Below are 22283 nucleotides of genomic sequence, written 5' to 3' on the forward strand. Positions count from 1 at the left end.
AACACCAATTTTCACACAATTTCACCATTAATATACCAACTTCAACATAAATTTAGTTAATCTTCCAGTTTATCTTTTAGCTAATCTCCTCCGTGGAGATATTGTATATCAGCAATAGATACATATCGATTACACCTATCAATGACTCCTTCTTTATAGAACATCACTGAATATTGAATCATGATAACACCTAAGTATATCAGCAATAACTCTCGATCTCTATCTTATTATCATTGCCTATTCAACTTATTATACAAGATGACGACTACAATCAGATATTCATAAATCGATATATTTGATTGATCTTAATCGAGATGGATCTGCAGATGATATGCCATATCTTTCATGATTGCATTATTATTTATTGTTAATCATCACAAATGAAATATTGAAATTCCAAATGTTTCAATATGTTCAATTCATGCTGTCAATAATACAAATTTGAAACGCAAAAGTTAACACTTTTTGCATAAATAAATTAAAATCAAATATTCATATTCAAGCATATGTTACAGACGAAAATGTTTTTGTCACGTCCGTCAGCAATTGAAAAATTACGTCAGTATCAGTTATCATAATAATATCATTTCAAGAAATAGTTTCACAATTTCCTTTTTCAAAAATAAAATTTGTTCATGGGAAGAAAAATGTGTTATAAATTAAAAAAACTTTGATTTAAAAAATGGAATGATGAAAATATATTTAACTTTCTTTTCCTAGCATTCTTCTTTCTTTATATTTAACTGGAGGCTTATTAAGAATAAACAATAAAACAAACACATTTTTAGAAATTTTTTTTCTATATTTAAACCACAAGCAAACCCAAAATAATGGATGATCACGTTTTTGCATGAAGCTTTTTTCTCATAAAAAAAGGGAGAGAGAGAAAGAAAGAGAATGAAAGAAAGAAAGTGGGATAAGGAGTGAATTTTTTATCAAAAAAAGTCAATTAACAATTAGGAAATATGTGGTATAAAATCATTTAAATTCGTATCTAATGTGGGTGATTTTTTTAGAAATCATAAAAAAAGATCAAAAATTTAAAAAAGTAATATTTATTGTGGTATTTATTGATCGAAGAGTTTAATTGATTTTCTTCAAGTATTTAGCGTTTATTTCTGTTATATATATTAGTTTTATTTATTAAAACAAAAATACATACCTTTTTGATGTTTTTGTGGAAAAGAATTTTTTTGATCAAGTGAAATTAAAATGAACAAAAAATTAATAAATAAAGCTTCAAAAAGAAAATGTTTATTTTATAACAGAAAAATCAAAACATTGAAAATAAAAAAAAAAATGAAGAAGAACAGAAAAGAAGATAAGAAAACAAAATTATGAAACCAATTTATAAATAATAGTTATTTCTCTTTTTTCTTTTCGTCTTTGAATAGCTAACAAATCCCCATTCTATTTATTCCATTCATAGGATTCATCTTACGAAAACAGATTTAGTGGCACATCAGATAAATCTGGGTTCAACAGCTTTCTCCCCCTCATTGCCCAGAATAACATTGATTTCAGAAGTGGAATTGAAGCTTATGCCTTTGGTAGACCCCAACAGACCCCATGCGCCACCATCGAGTATGCCCTCACTGGCTTCATTTCCCTCCTCCAAGACGCCTCTCTCACCCTCCTCACCTCAGCATTTGTTCCTCTTCAAACACTCACTTTCAGCGCTGCTGACACAAACACAACAGGAAATAATGACTTTTTTCTGATTTCTATATTATTCCTTCCATTTTCTTATTTTCACCATTTTCCATGTCATAGAAAAATATTTGAGATTTCATACCATTTTTAACAAGAACATATATCATCGCCAATTTATTCATAGAGCCTAAAATCAGCCCAGATAAAGATATTTCTCCGAAATTTCCTTTTAGTTTCTCTTTTTCATCAAATGCAAATTCTGTTGTTGCTTAAAGGAATCATCTATTTCATCTCTTCAAAATGAATATATGCAAATAGGAAGGCTTTTCTTAAATATCTGTTTCCTCAGCTTTCCAATACAATTTGTCTATCTGCAGTTCGTTCCATTTTTTTATGGAATTGCACTTCAAATATTGATTTTCCATAAATAGGTTTACTCCTCATTATTTCATCTTCCGCAACTTTTTGAAGGCGCACGTTGTTGTGAAATCTCTCTTAAACTATCCCTGCAACTGTTTGTTCAAAGAAAAATTTCCCCGCCTTGTTCTTTCTGTTTCCATAAATTCTTTCAATCTCAAAATGAAAAAGTAAGAATCGATTTTCTTGTTGATTTCGTGCCTTCTGATCATCTTTTCTTGGTTTAATATAGTTCTCTCATTTTCATATAACTTCAGCTGGCATTCTATGTTAGAATAAATAATTATCTGTGCTTCCGAAAAGAAATGAAAGATAAGAAACGATATCGAATTTGAGGGGAGTTGAATGAAAGTGAAAACAAAGTAGTTACTGCAGTAAGTGAGAGTAGAGAAAGAGAGTCAGGAGCTACAGGACTAGCAGAAGATGAAAGTTTAGCGTGGTATTGCTGTGAAGGAGATAGAGATGTTCTCAGAGAAGGAGAAGATTGCTGTTGAATGTTAATTAACAAGGACGAATTGACAAGTGATGAAGTAAAATGAGAAAGAAGATGAAGAGAAATATTTGTATTTGCAGCAAGATCAGCATCTGAATCAAAAGGCGCAACCATATTGAGATCAGTGTATTTCTTCATCAAATCCGTCGCAGTTGAATTCTGTAAAGCGGAGAAAGATACCAATTTTGAGAACGACAGCGCATCTCTTCTCCCAGGCACGTTGTTCTGACTGAATGTTCTTGTTCCTTTCTCTTGAAACAGCAAAGGTGATCCTTTCCCTGCTCCTTTTCTTCCCTTCCTGTGTGTCACCTCTGCTTCCTCTTTGTACGGCCACCAGCCCCTCCACTTCATCCCTCTCCCTCGTCTCAACTCCGCCGGGCTCTGCCTCAGCACGCTCTTCAGCGCGCTCATCAGATCCAGTCGCATTCTTGTCTGCCTCGCGTCGACTGCCGCATACACAGGCTCTTTTCGCATTTTCTACACAAATTGCCCATTTTCCTCGCTTTTGATACGCACATATCTACAGGGCACGTCCAGTTCATCGCTCAAATCTTCCAGGTCAGAATTTGCGAGGTCATTCAGCATGCAGTCCAATTTCCGCTCTCTTGTCAAAATTGGTGTTTGGCTTTCTTTCGCCTCTTGTTGAGCCTCGCTGGCCATTTTGTTCTCTTTCTGGTTGGTTGGCGTGCCTGTCTCAAGGTGTGGTTGTAGTATTCCTTGGATGCTGCTAAACAGATTCTTGTCTTTTTCCGCGATCTTCTTTTCCATTTTCTCCATTTTCCTGTGCTCTCACTCTTCTTTCTTCTTTCGCCTCCTCTCTTTCTCTTCTTTCTCCTTTTTCTTCTTCTGTATCTCCTGCAGTTTTATCAGCCGAAGCAGTTTTTCTCTCTGTTTGCGTCTCATCTCTCTTTGCTGGTCTTCAACGCTGATGATGGAACTGTCAGAAAGGCATTCACTATCTTCATTTTTCTTCGATTCCTTCACAGCATTTCTTCTAATCATAAAGAAATTCTCGTTTTCTTCTGCATTAATTTCGTTTTCATTTTCGTCATAATTGTTATTTCCATCATTTTCAGGGTTTTCTACATTCCTCAACTTTATTTGTTTTCTTGTTCTTTTTTCCTCTCTCCTCTCGTTCCTTGCTTCTCTCTCTCTCTCCTTCGCTCTCTCTCTTTCTCTCTTCCTCTTCTCCAGATTCTCCGCATACCGCTCCACCATCCGAAACTCTGCAAACAGCGGCAGCGCCTCAAATACATCGGGAGGGAGAACAAAATATTGTCTTTTCCTTCTTCTTCCGAACTGCAATCTCATCCTCCTCATCTGCTGCTCTTCTCCTGTCAGAAATCTGTTTCTTAAAGAACGAAGCAACGAGGAAGAAGAGGAAGAGGAAGAAGAACGTGAAGCACCAGAAGCAGCAGCCACTTGTGCACAGCGGTTGAGATGGCGTCGGCGGAGGAGAGGATGCATAGCTCTTATGCGGCGAGCCATTGCAATCTCAGAACGATGAGGTGGCTTTGGATGGAGAAAAAGGTCAGTTTCATCCGGAGAAGATGAGGAAGATGAATATGAGGAGAACAATGAGATAGACGGTTTGCGTGTGGATAACGCAATCTTTCTAACATTTTTTTACCACTTAGGTGACCAGGATATGAGCGATCAGATGAAAGAGAATGAAGGCTATCCTGCAAAAAGAATCTTTGAGGAAGGAGAGACGGAAAATTGATAATTCAGTAATTCCGGTAAGTTACTCCTATTGTCATGCTAAAAATGTGAAGAGGAGGATGTATTTCCAGATGCTTGCCTGATGCAGACGACGGTATGAGCAGAAGACGAAACGATGAGCTTGGACAAAGAAATAAATAATGCGATTGAAGAGGCAGCAGACGATGCACTTGACAGAACATGCGAAGAGAGGAGCTGCACATTTCCCAATAATGAGTGGTTGAAGGAGAACACAAAACTTCTTTATTCCAACTCCCGCTCACTCCCCCTCCGCTGCCACTTCCTCTTTTGTTCCTCTTCTTTGCAATTGAGTGCATGATATCTCTGTTTCACTTCCGCTCAGACGACATCGAAAACAATAGGCAGTCACGTGAAGTTACCACAGGATAATCAGTCCTTGTCATTACATCGCCTTTAATTAATTATTCTTTTTTTCCTGTAAAACTCTCAAACGTCTTCGCCTTCAATAAGGAAGATGAGGAAGATGAATAACTCAATAAGGTTTCTCCGTATATCTCCAAAGGCGAGAATCTTCTTTTGTCATTCTCATTTCCTATTCTATTGAAGCCTCCATCTTTCTCTCCTTCTCTCTTTCTCCTTCTTTCTCTAAATAACCTCCATATCATTAACGAATATCTCGTACAGGAACAATAATTTATTCATCGTCTCATCTGAAACTTTCACAGGAGATTGCAGTTATGCAACGCAAATTTCCCCGTTTTCCTGTATGTGGTTTTTTTATAAATGAGTTCCCATATTTGCATCCAACACGCTCCATAAGAGGAGTTGTCGACTTATAATGCGAGACAAGAAGAGCAGTAGCATTGCCTCTCATCCAACACAAACATCTATTGATGCTTCAAAGTGGATAATCGTTTGTTCCTCCAGAAGTAGAATTGGTAGCTCCACTTAAGTTAATGTTGACTTCTGCAGGTTACACACATAAAGGGGCAAATCTCAAATTTGAAGAACACAAGCCCAGCAGCGGTAGTGCAAAGTTTGGAAAGACAGAAAGAGACAACTTTATTTATTTAGGAGCAAGTAACAGACGTGAAAGTGATTTATTATGATGGACAGAATAGAGCGATCTGTTTATTGATGTTCCTTCAGCAGGAGGAGAACATGAAAGAAGAAGAAGAACGTTGCGATGATTTGGAAGATGTTGAAGATCTGTTATAGAATGTGATGTGCGAACATTTTGCAGCTTTGGTTGTCGTTGCGATGAAGTCCATGAAGGAGATGCCATTAAAAGAGATTGTTAGATGCAAGAGAGCATTTAGTAAGAGCTAATACGAAGTATCGATACCAAATGGAGCTGTTGAGAGGAAGAGGAGAAGGAGATCTGAAGGTTCATAAAGAAGAAATATTCTCAAAATATAATTGGCGGTGAAGCAGAAGAGGAGGTCTCTTGTTAGAAATATGAAAGGATGTTTGCTGAGAATGAAGGGCGCTTAATTGACTCAATCATGGAAGCATCAAAGCGGGTTGCGGATGACTGATCTCAGAAAGGAGAAGAAGAACAAGGCGATGATGAAGAAGAGAGTTAATTTCGAGTAGCTTAGGAGGAGATGAAGCCAGTGTGAGCGGGGAGGACGCAGTCAGCTGTGACACTGAAATAGCAGTGGTAGCAGATAGGGTGTGGGAGATAACTCCTTGTTCAGTCTTTTTTATCTGTTCTGTTTCCAATGGCAATAAAAACGCTGGAAAGAGCATATGGAAAAGACACATCACCCAAACTTAAAAGAATAGGTTGAATGAAATAAAAACATGAAAAGGGATGGTTCATATTTTTTTGAATTAATTGATTGAATAAATAAAAATTAGAGTTTGAATCAGTTAAAAAAAGAAAAATAAGAAATATGATTAAAACAATTGTAACAATTATCGAAAAATAGTGCAAACCTTTTCAAATGAAAAATTGCTCTTTCATCACTTCTTGCACGAAACTTTTTGGTTGTTGATTGAGAGAGTCCAAACAGCTGGAAAGATCAAGCGCATCAATGATTTCAATGCAGATACAGTTCAGACAGGCAATTCGATGCATGTTGCCAATATACAAATTCATAAAATGGCCGTTGCGATCAACTCACGAGCAAAAGAGGAAGTTCATAATGAATAATGAAAAAAAAGTTCTAAAAATTACAAAAATGAAAAAAAAATATATATATTTAAAAATAAATACACAAAAATTATTTGTAATGATTAAAAGAAAATTTTTACACACTCCATTGCTTCAAATCTTCACCATTGCATAAGACGATCTGTTTGAAATTTTTTTCTTTTCTTTAATCAAGCTCAAAATATTTTGCATTTCTTCTTTTCTGTTTTCCTGACCTCCCTCTCCTTCGAGAATCCAGGTAATCTTGAATGAAAAAAACGGCGAGATATAATCTAGTTGACAGACGAGTTGAGCAAAAATGCAAACAGTATATGAAAAGCTCACTATTTCTAATTATTTTAAAATTATTCTTATTTGGCGAAACTTCGTCCGTCATGTTCAGTTTTAAAAATGTTAAAAATAAAAAAATAATGGGTGAGATCATTGATTTCATTTGCATCTTTCTGTTTCTCCACATATAGCTTTCAAATATTGATAAATTCTGCTGTTTGTGTGTTTATTAATGTTGTTTATTTGTTTTTATCAATCTTTATTGAAAATATTTTGTTTTTAGTTGCTTAATTTCGATCGTTCACTTAATCACTTTCACTTTTGCTCGAAACAAAAAGGTGAAGAAATTGGCATCACGGAAGTGTGATAACTTATTAAATATTATTAACTTTTATTCATTTTGAAATTTAAATACTCGATATTACGTTTTTTTATTTAAAATTCAATATTTTTAACTTTAGTGTTACGCCATATCTAAGATGATGCGAAAATTTGAACAAACGAAAGAATTAATCAAAGAAATGAATAAAAAAGAATTCAAATCTTTTTTTTCATTTGAACTGTTCGACAAAATTCACAAAATGATTGAAGAAGACAAATTATCGATTGGAAATGCCATTCCACTGCTGAAGCATATGAGATATTGCAATGAGCTGAAAGGAATTTGGATCAGGGGCTTTGAAGAATCTTCGTTGAACAAAAGATTTGAGGAAATGATGGCTGAGGAAAATGAGAAAAAAGATGAAAAGAACGAGAAGTTTTTGGTTGATTTTTGCGAATGTTTTGCTTTGCTTAATTTCTCCATCTTTTCAGATGAAATGATACCAATTTGTGTGCCTTGCTTTCTGAAAGTGGCATTGAAGAAAGAGGAAAATGAGGAAATACAAAAAGAAGTTGAAATGGCGTTACTGAGTTTGTGCAATATAGGATGGAAAATGTGAGATTTTTTATTTTATTTTTGAAATTATTAATTATTTGCTTCTGAATTTTATTAGAAAGTGCCAAAAGAACTGTACTTGAATGAGATCAAAGAGATAATGCAATATCACCAGGAACATTACAATGTGACGCATCTTGTTCATCAATCTGTTTGGGAGTTGGTGATAAATGGATTCTATCAAAAAGGAAGCATAGAAGAAGTTACAGTTAATGAGCTGAATTTTGTGAGAAAAGCATCAAGAAAACATGAAGATCAGTTGAAGTGTGAAAATAGGAATAAGTTAAAAGAGAATTAACAAAAAATAGTCAGGAAGCAGCAGAAGCAGCTGAGAAGATGAAGGAAGCAGCAGAAGCAGCTGAGAAGATGAAGGAAGCAGCAGAAGCAGCTGAGAAGAAGAAGGAAGCAGCAGAAGCAGCTGAGAAGAAGAAGGAAGCAGCAGTAGTTAAAGTATTATTTAGGAATGATGATTCAGAAATTGCAGCATAAATGATGCAAAATATCATATTTTGTTATAATTTTGATGAATTGTCAAATTTTAAGCTTCATTTATTTGTTATGACTGTTTCATTATTTAGAGATTGAAAAATTGAGTATGATATTTATTTTATTGTAATTAATATATCCTATTGTTGATTTGATTTTTTATTGTTAGTGTTAAATGAAAGCTTATTTTATAATATAAAATGAACTTCATATTTGTCAAATCTCATTTTATTAAATAATCAGTGGAATGAAAAATATAAATTAAAAACAATTGAGAAAAATATTCACATTCTTTTAAAATCAAAATTTACAAAAATGTGTAAAAACTTAATGAATGAGTTACAAGGGCTTCTTTAAAATGTGAAAACATTTAAATAATCTTGCATATATTTTTGTCTAACACCGTATAAAGGAAGATATTTTCTAAGAAGGCTCCAAGTGCTTTCTATTCTTTGTGTATGCGCTTTTGTAATAGGATCCACAAATCTTTTTTTGTGATTGACGGTTAAATGCGTATATCCAGCTCCATTTAAATTATTATATCCCCTCCAACAATCCGTGTATATTTTGGTTTTTTCCTTCACATTACTTTTGATTGTTCGATGTAATATTTCTCTTGATCTTTTCAAAACAGGAATTAAAAATAGATTGGATTTTTGACCCTTTTTTTAGGACGTTCAATTCCTCCAATGATCCAATTTTGCCTTTTTGTTCTTCCTCTATTATATTTTCTTTTTGGAAAAATTGCTTCATCAATTTCCACTTCAGTTCCTTTTCCTCCAATAATTCGCGGATGATCCATGTAAAATTTTGATATGCACTTTCGGAAAGAATCACAAGCATGCATCATAGAAATGTTTGACTTTCCACAAATGAAGCTGCAATGTGTCTGAGAAATGCCGACCCAAAAACATAAAGCCATCAAACAGATATTACAAATTTTGAATCTGAATTTTTCAAAATTTGTATTTTTTGAAATTTTAACTTGTTTATGTTTGCAACGAAAGCGACTTGTTTCATTTTCATATACGTAGATTTTCATATTCTTTTGGCATTTCCAACAATAGCGGTCTTTTTCCAAGATCTTATGATCCAAAAGCCAATCAATTGTTTCTTTTTCTGATCTAAATATTTGAAACAATTTTTTAAACTGTTTTTGATTTTCTGCTTTGGTTGGCATGATATTTCAAATAGAGTGTTCAAAATAAATTAATTGAATTATTCAAGTTTAGATCTTCATATTTAAAAAATTGAGAAATAAAAAGTTTGATCAGTGAAATGAAATCAACAAATAAGATGCTAAAGGCACTTCGATAAAAAATTTTGAGAAATAACGAAAAATTATCTATTTCTTGATCAAATAAAGATTAAAAATTATTTGGAATTGAATTTCAAAAATAATTCACAAGTTATGCTTCATAAAGAATAATACACAATGTGCACAACAAACAACAAATAAAGTTCTAATGAATTTCAACAACATTAACATGATATAAAATTCAACTCAATACATGAATTACACTTTTTAATAATAACAATCATGCTAAAATTAATAATACACATAAATTCAATGTATTTGTGATGTATCATACAATTTTTGCTGCTTCCTTCATCTTCTCAGCTGCTTCTGCTGCTTCCTGACTATTTTTTGTTAATTCTCTTTTAACTTATTCCTATTTTCACACTTCAACTGATCTTCATGTTTTCTTGATGCTTTTCTCACAAAATTCAGCTCATTAACTGTAACTTCTTCTATGCTTCCTTTTTGATAGAATCCATTTATCACCAACTCCCAAACAGATTGATGAACAAGATGCGTCACATTGTAATGTTCCTGGTGATATTGCATTATCTCTTTGATCTCATTCAAGTACAGTTCTTTTGGTACTTTCTAATAAAAATCAGAAACAAATAATTAATAATTTCAAAAATAAAATAAAAAATCTCACATTTTCCATCCAATATTGCACAAACTCAGCAATGCTATTTCAACTACTGTTTTCTTCTCCTCATTTTCTCCTTTCTTCATAACAACAAACACAACACAAGGCTCCATTATTAAAAGTAATTTCGAAGAAGTCTCGTTGCTCACCAATCGATGGCATTTGCAAAAATCAAGCAAAAGATTTTCATTCTTTTCTTCTATCTTCTTATCTTCTTCAATAATAATCTTCTTCAATTTTCTTCACAACAAAAATTCACCAATTTCATCAACACTAATTCCTTTCAGCTCATTGCAATATCCCATATGCTTCAGGAGAGGAATGGCATTTCCAATCGATAATTTGTCTTCTTCAATCATTTTGTGAATTTTGTCGAACAGTTCAAATGAAAAAAAAGATTTGAATTCTTTTTTATTCATTTCTTTGATTAATTCTTTCGTTTGTTCAAATTTTCGCATCATCTTAGATATGGCGTAACACTAAAGTTAAAAATATTGAATTTTAAATAAAAAAACGTAATATCGAGTATTTAAATTTCAAAATGAATAAAAGTTAATAATATTTAATAAGTTATCACACTTCCGTGATGCCAATTTCTTCACCTTTTTGTTTCGAGCAAAAGTGAAAGTGATTAAGTGAACGATCGAAATTAAGCAACTAAAAACAAAATATTTTCAATAAAGATTGATAAAAACAAATAAACAACATTAATAAACACACAAACAGCAGAATTTATCAATATTTGAAAGCTATATGTGGAGAAACAGAAAGATGCAAATGAAATCAATGATCTCACCCATTATTTTTTTATTTTTAACATTTTTAAAACTGAACATGACGGACGAAGTTTCGCCAAATAAGAATAATTTTAAAATAATTAGAAATAGTGAGCTTTTCATATACTGTTTGCATTTTTTCCAACTCGTCTGTCAACTAGATTATATCTCGCCAAAAAAACTAAAATTTACAGAAAATAGCTGTATTCACTTGCTGGTCCACAAAGTTTGCTGTTCTGGAAGCATCAAGCTTCGCCTCTTCAAATACCTCCTCTTCAAGTGACATGCACTGCGCATGCTCCACAATCACAATCTCATTCGGCCGGATGATCTTCTCCTTCTCCAGTGCATCTGCCACACACGATGTCAATTTGAACATATCCAAAGTTGACATGTTTAGCCCTTGGATGAAACCATTGCCTCCTCTTTCTCCACTGCTTACACCACAATAATCTGAATCAGCAATGTGTGATGGCCTAAATATGACCCCATAAAGCTGCCACATTCTCTTCCATTGTATGTGTATAGACTGAAAGGAAAGTGGAACTTGCGAGAGAATTATACAGTGGGGTTTGCATCCGAAAAAGCGTGTCGTTCGTCTCTCGCTTTTCATCCACTAATATTCGTTAATATTCTCTTCAGAGTTTGTGTTCAACGCATAGAACAAATTGCAATATGTGCCTTGTGCAGCATACGAAATTAATAGCAAGCATTTGACGTTAACGAGTTGAATCACAAAAAAATACTCATAAAAAAGAATCGCTTTCAGATGCATTTCTGAAAGATGAATTATAATTCTTTCATTTTCACTGATATTCCATCTCGGGCTGACAAATTATTTATGAAAAAAATCGCATTGGTTGCTATTATTTCAGCTTTTTTAATAAAAATAAAATGAGAATATGGTTCAAATACATTAATTGCTTTGCGCTTTGCTCACAAAAATATCCACATGAAAATTAATGCATATTTGTTTTTGACACAATAAAATACAAAAAATTATAAATAAATTCCATTTTCCTGAAATTTTGTCAAATTGAACATCTCGATCACAAAAGTGGTCACTAATTTTTCTTCAGATTTTGCGACAAACAGACATAAAAAGATGTGGGGAAGCGGTTTGTGCGGAAATCTGAGAAAAAATTAGTGACCACTTTTGTGATCGCCAGTCATTTCGAAAAACACTTTTATTAAGGTTCTCATCGGATTTGATCCGTTGAACGATCGGAACTATTATAAAACTGAAAATTGAAATGACTGGCGATCACAAAAGTGGTCACTAATTTTTTCTCAGATTTCCGCACAAACCGCTTCCCCACATCTTTTTATGTCTGTTTGTCGCAAAATCTGAAGAAAAATTAGTGACCACTTTTGTGATCGAGATATTCAATTTGACATATTTTCATGAAATATTTGCTTTTTGTTGTCTAATGTGATATTTTTGAAGTTTATTTTGAAATATTATCGATTTTTTTGTTAAATTAATTTTATTGATATTTATATAAGTATATAGCATGTGCATTGATAAACTTTTTCGTGAACAAGTGGAAAAATAACAAAGATAAGTGGAAAAATATTCGTTAAAAAATAGCAATCGTTTTGCAGTCAAAATGACATAAATAAACAAAAAGTACTTCATGATGTCAATCATTAAAAAAATTAAAAACAGTCAGAAATATTCTTATCAGATTCTGCAAATTTCAAGAAAACATAATTCTATCACATAATCATATAACTATCACCAAATATCAACAAAACGTCATCAATTTTGAACAATAAAAAATACAAGAAGAAACAGTACTATTTCAACAAATTCGTAGTATCAAAAACAATTCCAAACAAAAAAAAATACTAATATTAAAAGTTCAAAAACTAACTTGTCTATTTTCCCTCCGTTTTCCATCCACTCTCCCCTTTCTGATATTTCTCTAACTTTGACTCAAAAAGATCAAATCCAACAAAGAAAAAAGACAGACACAATGATAAAACATCACTTCACACTCCCAACAACTCTCCCTTCCAAAAACCTCACCCAAAGATCAATGAATTCCCTCATAACTCTCTCTATTAATGAATCTCGATAAATACAAATATAAGCGGGACAATAACCAATTTAATTATAGGGACATTATAGGGACAAAAAGCGCAAGAAAACAATCGGATTCTAACTGTTGTGTACCTGGGAGGCTGTTCGTCGTATCCAGGTCCGGATAAAGCAGCCCGAAGGCTGCAATATCTAATACGAACAGTCATGTCCAGCACACTTCCGATAGAGTGCTAGCTAAGCATGCACAACAACTAGTTTCTTAAAAAGGGACGCCATTAATACAATTTTGAGATTCATTTAAAGATGAAGAGTCAAGAAGAAGCTCAAATCTTCTGGAAAGAAGATCTTGAGAAGATTGAGAAAGAAGAGAATAGTTAGATGATGTGATATCAGAGTGAAATGACTTCCTTGATCTTTGGACTTTTTCTTTCATTGTTGAAGATTCGAGGGCAACCAGAGAGCGTTGAGGAAGATATCCAACATCTGAAGCACAGACAAATGAGCCTTTGCGCTCAAAATACTAATAGTCCTTCACGTGAGGGACTTACAATGACGGCCATGAAATTTGCTGAGATGGTACATACTCTTTAAAGTACCTCTCATGCACAGAGTCATTGACAGATGTTGACGATGGTGAAGAGTTTGATGATGATGTTGAGAAAATGTCTTGTTGTGAAGTTGAAGAAGCTGATGTTGAAACATTCATATTGTTTTCGAAGAAGTTGATCAAGTCATGAAGTGTAGTGATGTGTTCAGTGGATAGATTGTTGTCGATTGCATTCACTAACGCACCAAATTCACTATCACAGATATTCTTTCCGTGGTGCTCAGCGAAGAAGTTGAGTTGAGTATTTTTCTTTTTCAGAAGTTTTGATTGTTTGAAGAGGATGAAGAAAAGAAGGAAGCGATTTCGGTTGTGTGGACCAGAATCGCAGAAGAACTTAAAAGTTTGAGTGTCTGAGAAGAAGTGTCTTTTGATCACAGATTCCAGACACTCAATAACAAATCTGTGATCATTTGAGAGGCAGTCGGAGAAGAAGTTGAATGTTCGTTTTATTTGTTGATTATTTATTTTTTGAAGAGAGATGATTGTGAATTGAGAAACTTGTTGATAGTTGAAGAACTCTTGTTTTGGTTGATTTTTTCTGATCGGGAGTTTCCATTTCTCTTTGAAGTCGAAGACGAAGACTGCTTCTCCCTCTTTCAGATTATCAACAGTTGATTGATAGTGTTTTCGTTGCATTTCTGCAACTAGTCGATGTTGTCGAAGAAGTTTGAGTGTGTGAAATTCAGCAGAAGAAAGTCCATTTTTGTTTGGAGATGATTTGAGTTTGTTTTCGAGATAACTCAACTTCTCACACATTCCACAGAGATCCGTTCTTCTTTTCGCTTTGGAGAAGTTGGTGGTGAGTTTGTAAAAATTAGACAAAGAAACTTTGATATTTGTTTCTTCTGAAAACTCTTTCCATAATCTCGTCTTTGGCTTGAAGATTAATCTCTTTTCGTTGGGAGAAAAGATGCCAGTTTTCTTTCTTTTTTCTTTCAAAGCTTCCAATCCATAACTTGTTGAAATTGACGAAGAGAGTGGAGGAATGAAAGTTGTTCGAGGAGGTGGCGTGATGAATGATGATGATGATGACAAAGACGAAGACGATGATGATGATAAGTTATTTGATGTGTTCAAATTTGATGTTTCTGAAGAAGAAGATGAACCACCAAATTGAATAGTTGAAAACGTTGGTTTTGTTTTTTCCTTGATATAGAATGAAAGTGAAGGTGTGAAACCCTGAGCGTAAATATCTTTCCATGATGAATTCCAATTATCATTATCAAATTCTGTCATATCAGCGTCATTACAGATTTTCCATCTGCTGTTGTTTCCACTCTTTCTTTTGATCACAGCGATGTTGTGTCCATTTTGGAGATCCAGACGCTTGAAAAGAATTTGTCCAATAAGATGGTAGATGATCGTTTCCTGATTATCTTTTTGAAGATGTTTATAATTTTCTTCTGAAAACCCTTTGCAGAAAGTGTGCTGGTTATCACGATCTGTTTCAATTAGTAATGTTCTTGAAGGTGCAGAACTAGCATTGTCAGTGCATTCGTGACAGAGGGCTAGCACCTCTGGAAATGCAGTCATTTCCTCCCATCGAGCAGCACAGCATTTCTCTTTGCAATTGTTGCAATAGACAGCATTTTTTTCCGTTCAATATCTCAGTAGAAAAGAGAGAAGATAGACCTTAATGAGGAGAAGATGAATTAATAACTTCATTGTTGACAATTTCATTGAAACGATTTGAAACTTTTTGGCATTGATGGCATTTCAAATGAGTGATCAAAACAGGGTTGAAGCTATCTTATTTTATTAACTCATCTTTTTGAAGAAGTTGATGAAGATTGTCAAATGCTTCTGTCACATTTTGTTGCTGTCTGCTTTTATATCCACAAAAGTCTTCCCATTTGTTGATCAGTGATGGGACCCACGAACGCACCGCCATTCCATCTTTAGTTAGTTGTTGACAAACACTCAATGCTCGAGAAGATAAATTGTTTTTTAATGATGTGGTTTTAATTATTGATTGATTTTGTGAAGTGATTGAAAAAAAACACTGAAGAAGAGAGGCAAGATAACATGTGTTGCCCAAATTGATTAATCCTTTTAAACTGTTGTTTGTTGTGTTTGTTAAGTTTTGTGAACGTGATGATGGAAATGGAGATGTTATCGGAATAGAAGGATGAAGATTCATTGAGTTGTTATTTGAAATGTTTTGTAAAGATCTATTGTTGTTTGATAATTCATCATGATTTGATTGAGGAGCTTGTGATGGAGTTATTGAAATGTCATTATTTTTTGGAAATGTTGAGAGAAGATCTTGAAATGCCTGTGGAGGAATTAGAGTGGGAGAAGTGACATGTTCAAGCAATTGCTCGCTCACCCACACATTTTCATTTCGAAAATTTGAAGAGGAATTGCCAGTTTATGCCGTATCGATTGTTATTTTTTGTTGCTTTTTTGAAGAAGAGGAAGAACATGAAGATGAGGAAGAAGAAGATGAGGAAGATGAGAAAGATGAAAAAGAAGATGAAAAAGAAGGTGAAGAAAAAGGTGAAGAAAATGGTGAAGAAGAAGAAGATGGAGGAGGAGGAGAAGAAGAAGAAGAAGAAGATGTTGATGGTTTTTTTGTTTTGAAAAATTTGTGAATTGGAATTGGAGAAGGAGACGAATAACGTTTATGACCTGATTTGTTTGCTTTTCTTTTTACTGTCGCCCTTTCTCTCCTTATTGGTGTGTTGATTGGGGCATCAACGGCTTGAGATGGAGAAGAATTTGAAGATGGAGAATTTTTTTCTGAAATGGGATTAGATTTTTTATTTTGTTGAGACGATGTTGAAGAGGAAGAAGATTGTTTTTTATTTAAAGAAGAGTTTTCCGTAATTATTTCTTCACACAAGCTGCTTCGTCTATAAATCTTGCGTAATCTGGTTCAGCTCGCTGCTTTTTCTTTGCAGACTGAAGCGAAGTTGAAGCTTCAGTCGAATGGGCTAACATCCAGTTGTTGCCCTTTTCCCAATCCTGTTCATTTAAGCCTAAATTTACAGAGAGAATTATTCAAAAAAATAAATATACAAATACAAACCACTTTTGCAAGACGGAATGTGAGGTTTTTGAGGCGGGATGATAAATCCTTGGTTTTTTTTTTTAATGTTTGCTTCGCGTAAATAAATTTCCCCTCTGTGACATCATATCCATAGTCCTGTAAATCGGATAATGATGTGTTGCGGGAAAGCGCTTGCAGCATTGTTGTCTGAGTGTGCAACGGTGCGTTGTTGTACACCACAGACAGGTCTTCCAGCAGCTTTATGTGATATTCTGTTTCAAAAAAAACAAATAATAAACAAAAAAATAAGAAAATGACAAGGATGACAGTTCATAAATTTTTCTATACAAAAACTCAAAAAATAAAAATCAAACCATTCAAAGACTTCAGTAAATCATCAATTACAGAAGATGATTGCCTGTAAGTGTAAAACAAATAGGCAAGCAACGAATCCACGTCATCTCCGCCGATGCGCTTTATTTCATTCCAAATAACTTTGCATCGAGAATAAAGAGTCGATTGAGGTTTGGAAATATTCATTGTTTTTATTTTTCTGAATTTATTATGGAACAAAAGTCACATTTCTTTTTCGGTGAAAAACACTATGTTTCACACAAAAAAATAAATATTAATGTAATTTATATTTATCAAAATGATGAAATGATATTAGAAACTGATATCACAATTAATAGTCTTCAAACAATAATCAATGCAAACATGTTTCTTACAAAAACTAATGAAAATAACATAAGAACAACAAAACATAAACAAATATATATATAAAAATATATTAATAATGAATAAAACCAAGAAAAACATTGCATTTTCATGAAAAAATGTCAAATTGAACATCTCGATCACAAAAGTGGTCACTAATTTTTTCTCAGATTTCCGCACAAACCGCTTCCCCACATCTATTTATGTCTATTTGTCGCAAAATCTGAAGAAAAATTAGTGACCACTTTTGTGATCGAGATGTTCAATTTGACAAAATTTCAGGAAAATGGAATTTATTTATAATTTTTTGTATTTTATTGTGTCAAAAACAAATATGCATTAATTTTCATGTGGATATTTTTGTGAGCAAAGCGCAAAGCAATTAATGTATTTGAACCATATTCTCATTTTATTTTTATTAAAAAAGCTGAAATAATAGCAACCAATGCGATTTTTTTCATAAATAATTTGTCAGCCCGAGATGGAATATCAGTGAAAATGAAAGAATTATAATTCATCTTTCAGAAATGCATCTGAAACTGTATCTTCTTCATCGAATTTTTATTTTTTTATTTCGTTATTATTCTAACATCGTTCATTATTTGTTTTTTTGTTTTTGATATTTTTTTTTTGAAGTTCACATATTTTCCAATTTTAATTTCTTTTTTCATTTTTCGCCAATATGAACATTTTATCACTTTTTGTTATTTGTTAAATAATCAATTCATCTGACAATTGGACATTATCTATCATGGTTTTAAAACAATACAAGCAATTTATTATAATACAATGGACACTGTTGAAGGAGAAAAAGAAAAAACAGCAGTTCTGTTGAAAGATGAAAAAAAGTCATTTTATCAAAAAATTAAGATACTTGGAGAAAGCTCTGTTTAATTGAAGAAAAGTTTCTTTTTTGTTGAATGAAGAAGAAGAAGAAAAAGAGATGATGTGAAAGAGAAATGTACAATAAATCGAATGATATTTCTGAAGAAAATGATGAAAAGGCTTCATGTGATGCTGTCATTGAGTAAAAATATTGTTTATGATAAGTTATCTTCATATTGATAAGAAAAACATAATCACAAAAAATTCAACAAACAGATTGATGCATACCAATTGAATTGGATATCCACTGTTCATTGACTGCACTTGAGTGGTCGATTCCTCTTTCCCCTCAGAAACTGAAAATGTTGATTTCCTCAAATTCCTCTTCTTCATCTTCTTTCAATCACCTCCATCAGGGTTCAATCATTCTCTCCCTTCTCTCATCCTCTCATCATATTTTCTCTTCCAATCCACATCCTTTCCCATCTCTCCCACTTCTTTTGAATCTTCTCTTCCAAAATCCAAGTCATTCACTCTAACTTTCTCCATCTCTGCGCTTCAACAATCTCTTCATCATTTTCTCCAAAACTTATCCATTAACAATTCCCCTTTAATTGCGTTGCTTATGATCGGATCTGATGTTTCCTGTTTCTTCCTTCAAACATCACTCGTTGTCTGTCTCTTATTCAAAATAAATACATTTCAAAAAATAAAATATAAAATTGAATAAAATAAGACACACTTGAATGCTGTGTGAAAATGACTCAAGCCAAGCAAACTCATTTCAACTTCTTTTTGAGTCTCCTCCCTTTCCTTCTTTCTCCAACACACCTTTCAGCAGGCAAGCCGCACAAATCAACAGCAATTCCACTGAAAGGCCTTCATTCAGAATTACGTTCCATTGCAAACATTCCCCCAGAAGTCTTTCATCCTTTTCTTATTCGTTCTTCTTTTCATCAAAATTCTTTTTCTTGTATCTTTTCCTCAGTGAAGAACGAAAATAAAAAGTCATTGTCCCTCAAGTCCTTTGGCCCTTTTGAATATACCCCCAAAGGCTCCAATACCAAAATCTCAACCCCAACCCCAATCCCTTTTCATCCACCTTTTTCTTGATTATCTTTTCAACAACCCACTCCACAAATAGCGCCCGTATCTTCAAATCTCATGTCTTCCCGTATTCCATCCATCCCTTCACTTTTCCCTTTTTGCTCCAGGTCCCTCAAATTGTTCAATCTCCTAAGCCCCTTTCAAAAGTTAATAAATAATTTCTTTTTTCATAATAATAAAAAAAGAACAGATAAAATCGCATAAGCAGTGATTCAATATGCCCGGAGCACACCCTGAAGTATTTGCTGCTGGTCCTGCTGCATTCGGAAAAATCAAAGTGAAGCAATATATTGATTCCTTTTCTGAATGTTGGAGGAACATCTGCATCAAAAGTGTAACAAATATCGATTAAAATACCTGAATATGCACAAGCATTAACTTATTCCTCTGCGTCATTTGTTGTCTTTTGCCTCAAGACAGGCAAGACGAAGGGCAACAAAACATTCATTTATTGTTTGGTTATTTAATAAGGGTCTGCAACCTATAATTTTATTAGTGAAGATTTTTGATAAATTATTTGCTGCAGCCAGAGCATGTTTGAGCTGCTTTGATGCAAGACCAAGGATACATCCATTCGAGTTATAGCATTTCAGAAGAGCAGGGATTTTGCCTATGGAGTGAGGAGCGAGTGGCTGTTTGCATCGATTGCTTGCGAAAAGTGAGTTAGTGGAGGAAGTTGCATGATATTTGAACTTGGTTATATATAACAAAACATATGATACAACATCAGCTGTTGTATTTTGAATGAGAAATAACTCAAGCAAGATGCAAAAAAAGCGAGCAGAATATCAGAAAGATTGAATTGAAACGCTTTGTCATTTTGTGGAAATGAAGTGCACTTGGCATATCTTTTGCACAGGACTTGTTTTTCATGGGCTTATTGGGAGGAAGATTTTATTTGTGGAAAAGGATAGGGAATTGGGGGTTTGAAGAATGGAAGAAGCGAACACAGCGAGACACTCAGCAGGCCTTAACAACAAACGCATTGCCATTTACGTGAAACCCTTTGGAAAACTATCAACAAAGGCATGGCGTTGAATTGGGTTTTGAAAAGGAGTTTATTTGGAGAATATAATCATTCACATGACTTCATCATCGGTTTCATAAAGGATTCTCTGCTTTCGATGATGTTCCATGCAAGCCTTTATAGTCCAGTTGTCTGTTTTTTATGTGGTAAGAGGCAATTTTGGAGAACAAGAAAGCCAGCTGGGCTGATTATCACCAATCCATTGGAAATGGGAAAATATTTCAAGGCCAAAAAGATGGTTTGACTTTTTTTATTTGACTCATTATTCTTTAATGGTATTCTTTGAATGAATACAGAATGACTATGAACAGGAATGCAATTGAAAGAGAAGCCTTCTTTTCATTTCACGAAAGAACCAGAAGTTTTGAGATTATTCTTGTTTGGATTGCATTCAATGATGATATTCGTGACTTCTGCCATATGTCTTGAATGATGCATAGCCTGACAATGCTTAACATGATCTTGAAAAAGAAGAAGCAGTTTGTTTGGCTTATTTGTGAGAGTGTACGGCAGAAGCGACTCTTTTGTCAGAGCACATGAACTTACTGGACAATTCACATTCAGAACACATTCAGTTTTTTTCTATCGCCCAACGTGACTTGGAAAAACTTCCATCTTCTATTTTTCTTCACCTTCCCCATCATTCTCAACAGTCTCGCTTCAATAAATGATGTTCATTGCCAGAATCGACACATCAATCACATAATCATAAAATTCGTCATTTTCTTCTTTTTAAATTTGAAATTATTGCCATTGAAGTCAACTTCATCAATTGTCAACGCCTTCTTAGATTTCGAATTCTTCTTTGCCCATACGCTCATCAGATGTTTCGTTCGTTTGAATTATGAACACCAACGGACAAACACAATTTTATTTTTCTGAGGTGCAAAGCAGTTCAACCACTCAAAGGCAGTCGATGATTTGTGGACTGATTTCTTCATCTGTTTGTATCTCTCTCTCTTTCACATATTTTGTGATGAAGATTGTTTATATCATCTGAAATCAACTCAGCGAATGAATTATTTTAATCAATCGATATTCCTCAAGTCATTATCAACATCTTTAAATAAGGATAAAATTCGTTTAACAATTCTCAGTTGCTCCACCTTCATAGCTTTCATAATCTTCTGCTTCCTATTCTATCTCTTCTTCCTATTCTTCACTTTCTTCTTCTTCACTCTCTTCGTCGTCTTCGCCTTCTGCTGCTTCATCTTCGTCTTCTTCACCTTCTTCTTCTTTTTCTTTCTCTTTCCATTGCTATTTAATTCCTTCAGCTTATCGTCATCTTTTTATGAATTCCAAAATAAGCCAATGAGAACATTCTCATTCGAAGAAATGCAACCCAAAAGCTTCTGTTTCTCCGACAGACACATTCTGCACACAACACTCCTTCTCCTTCTTTTTCATTTTCTTCATCTTCGTCGTCTTTATCATCTGATTTATCACCATCAACCTCAAAACAAGCAATACAATCTTCTTCTGCATCATATTTTGACCCTTCCTCCAACTTTTTTCTTCTCCACCTTCTTCTTCGACTTCACCTTTATCTTCGTCATCATCATCTTCTTCTTCTTCTTCTTCATTGTATCAATCTTCTATTTGGACTCCTTCTTCTATTGATCAATCTTCTTCTTCTTCTTCTTCCTCTTCCTCTTCCTCTTCCTCTTCCTCTTCCTCTTCCTCTTCCTCTTCCTCTTCTTCCTCTTCTTCTTCCTTTTTTTCTTCAAAAACAGAACAATCTCAAATTTCTTCATAGAATATCTAATTCACTCCAGCATCGATATTTTATTCAATCATGTTTGTGGAGTGAGGTGGGGCAGAGAAATGGACATCTTCTTTGAGTCGCTGGAGGATCTGATCTCAGAAAGAGAGAAGCTGAAGAAGCTGACAGAGAACAAAGATAAAACAGCAAAGACAAACATGCGATGGAAGACAATGAATTGACTGAAAATTCATCACCTTGTTCTTCACTGGTATGCCATTCTTCTGTTTCTGCTTCGCGTATTAAGTGAGAAGGAAGACAAAACGAACTGAGGTATGATGTTTCAGGCACTCGATTCGACATTTTGGACATAGATGACATTGAAGAAAAAAAGAGGAAAAATAAAAAGAGAGAGAGAAGAGAGAGGAGGTATGATTGTACCC

At 33.9% G+C, this 22283-nt stretch overlaps 5 protein-coding genes across 5 annotated transcripts; 1 reads left to right on the forward strand and 4 right to left on the reverse strand.

Moving 5' to 3' along the window:
• Positions 1-2353: 2353 nt before the first annotated feature.
• Positions 2354-3037, reverse strand: MONOS_16074 (uncharacterized protein; the record flags this gene model as incomplete). Its single annotated transcript, XM_067868984.1, has 1 exon — positions 2354-3037. One exon carries the CDS (start codon positions 3035-3037, stop codon positions 2354-2356), a length of 684 nt encoding a protein of 227 aa, XP_067727375.1.
• Positions 3038-3290: 253 nt separating this feature from the next.
• On the reverse strand, positions 3291-4051 carry MONOS_16073 (uncharacterized protein; the record flags this gene model as incomplete). The annotated part of the gene is made up of 2 exons (XM_067868983.1): positions 3291-3480; positions 3771-4051. 2 exons carry the CDS (start codon positions 4049-4051, stop codon positions 3291-3293), a joined length of 471 nt encoding a protein of 156 aa, XP_067727376.1.
• Positions 4052-7711: 3660 nt separating this feature from the next.
• Positions 7712-8100, forward strand: MONOS_16072 (uncharacterized protein; the record flags this gene model as incomplete). Its single annotated transcript, XM_067868982.1, has 2 exons — positions 7712-7875; positions 7920-8100. The coding sequence occupies 2 exons, from the start codon at positions 7712-7714 to the stop codon at positions 8098-8100; spliced, it is 345 nt and encodes a 114-aa protein (XP_067727377.1).
• Positions 8101-10997: 2897 nt separating this feature from the next.
• On the reverse strand, positions 10998-11321 carry MONOS_16278 (uncharacterized protein; the record flags this gene model as incomplete). The annotated part of the gene is made up of 1 exon (XM_067869191.1): positions 10998-11321. The coding sequence occupies one exon, from the start codon at positions 11319-11321 to the stop codon at positions 10998-11000; it is 324 nt and encodes a 107-aa protein (XP_067727378.1).
• A 4978-nt stretch (positions 11322-16299) lies between these two features.
• Positions 16300-17002, reverse strand: MONOS_16277 (uncharacterized protein; the record flags this gene model as incomplete). Its single annotated transcript, XM_067869190.1, has 3 exons — positions 16300-16437; positions 16502-16734; positions 16837-17002. The coding sequence occupies 3 exons, from the start codon at positions 17000-17002 to the stop codon at positions 16300-16302; spliced, it is 537 nt and encodes a 178-aa protein (XP_067727379.1).
• Positions 17003-22283: the final 5281 nt, after the last annotated feature.

The sequence above is a fragment of the Monocercomonoides exilis genome (assembly GCF_001643675.1).
Source record: "Monocercomonoides exilis strain PA203 chromosome Unknown scaffold22-1379369, whole genome shotgun sequence".
NCBI lineage: Eukaryota > Preaxostyla > Oxymonadida > Polymastigidae > Monocercomonoides > Monocercomonoides exilis.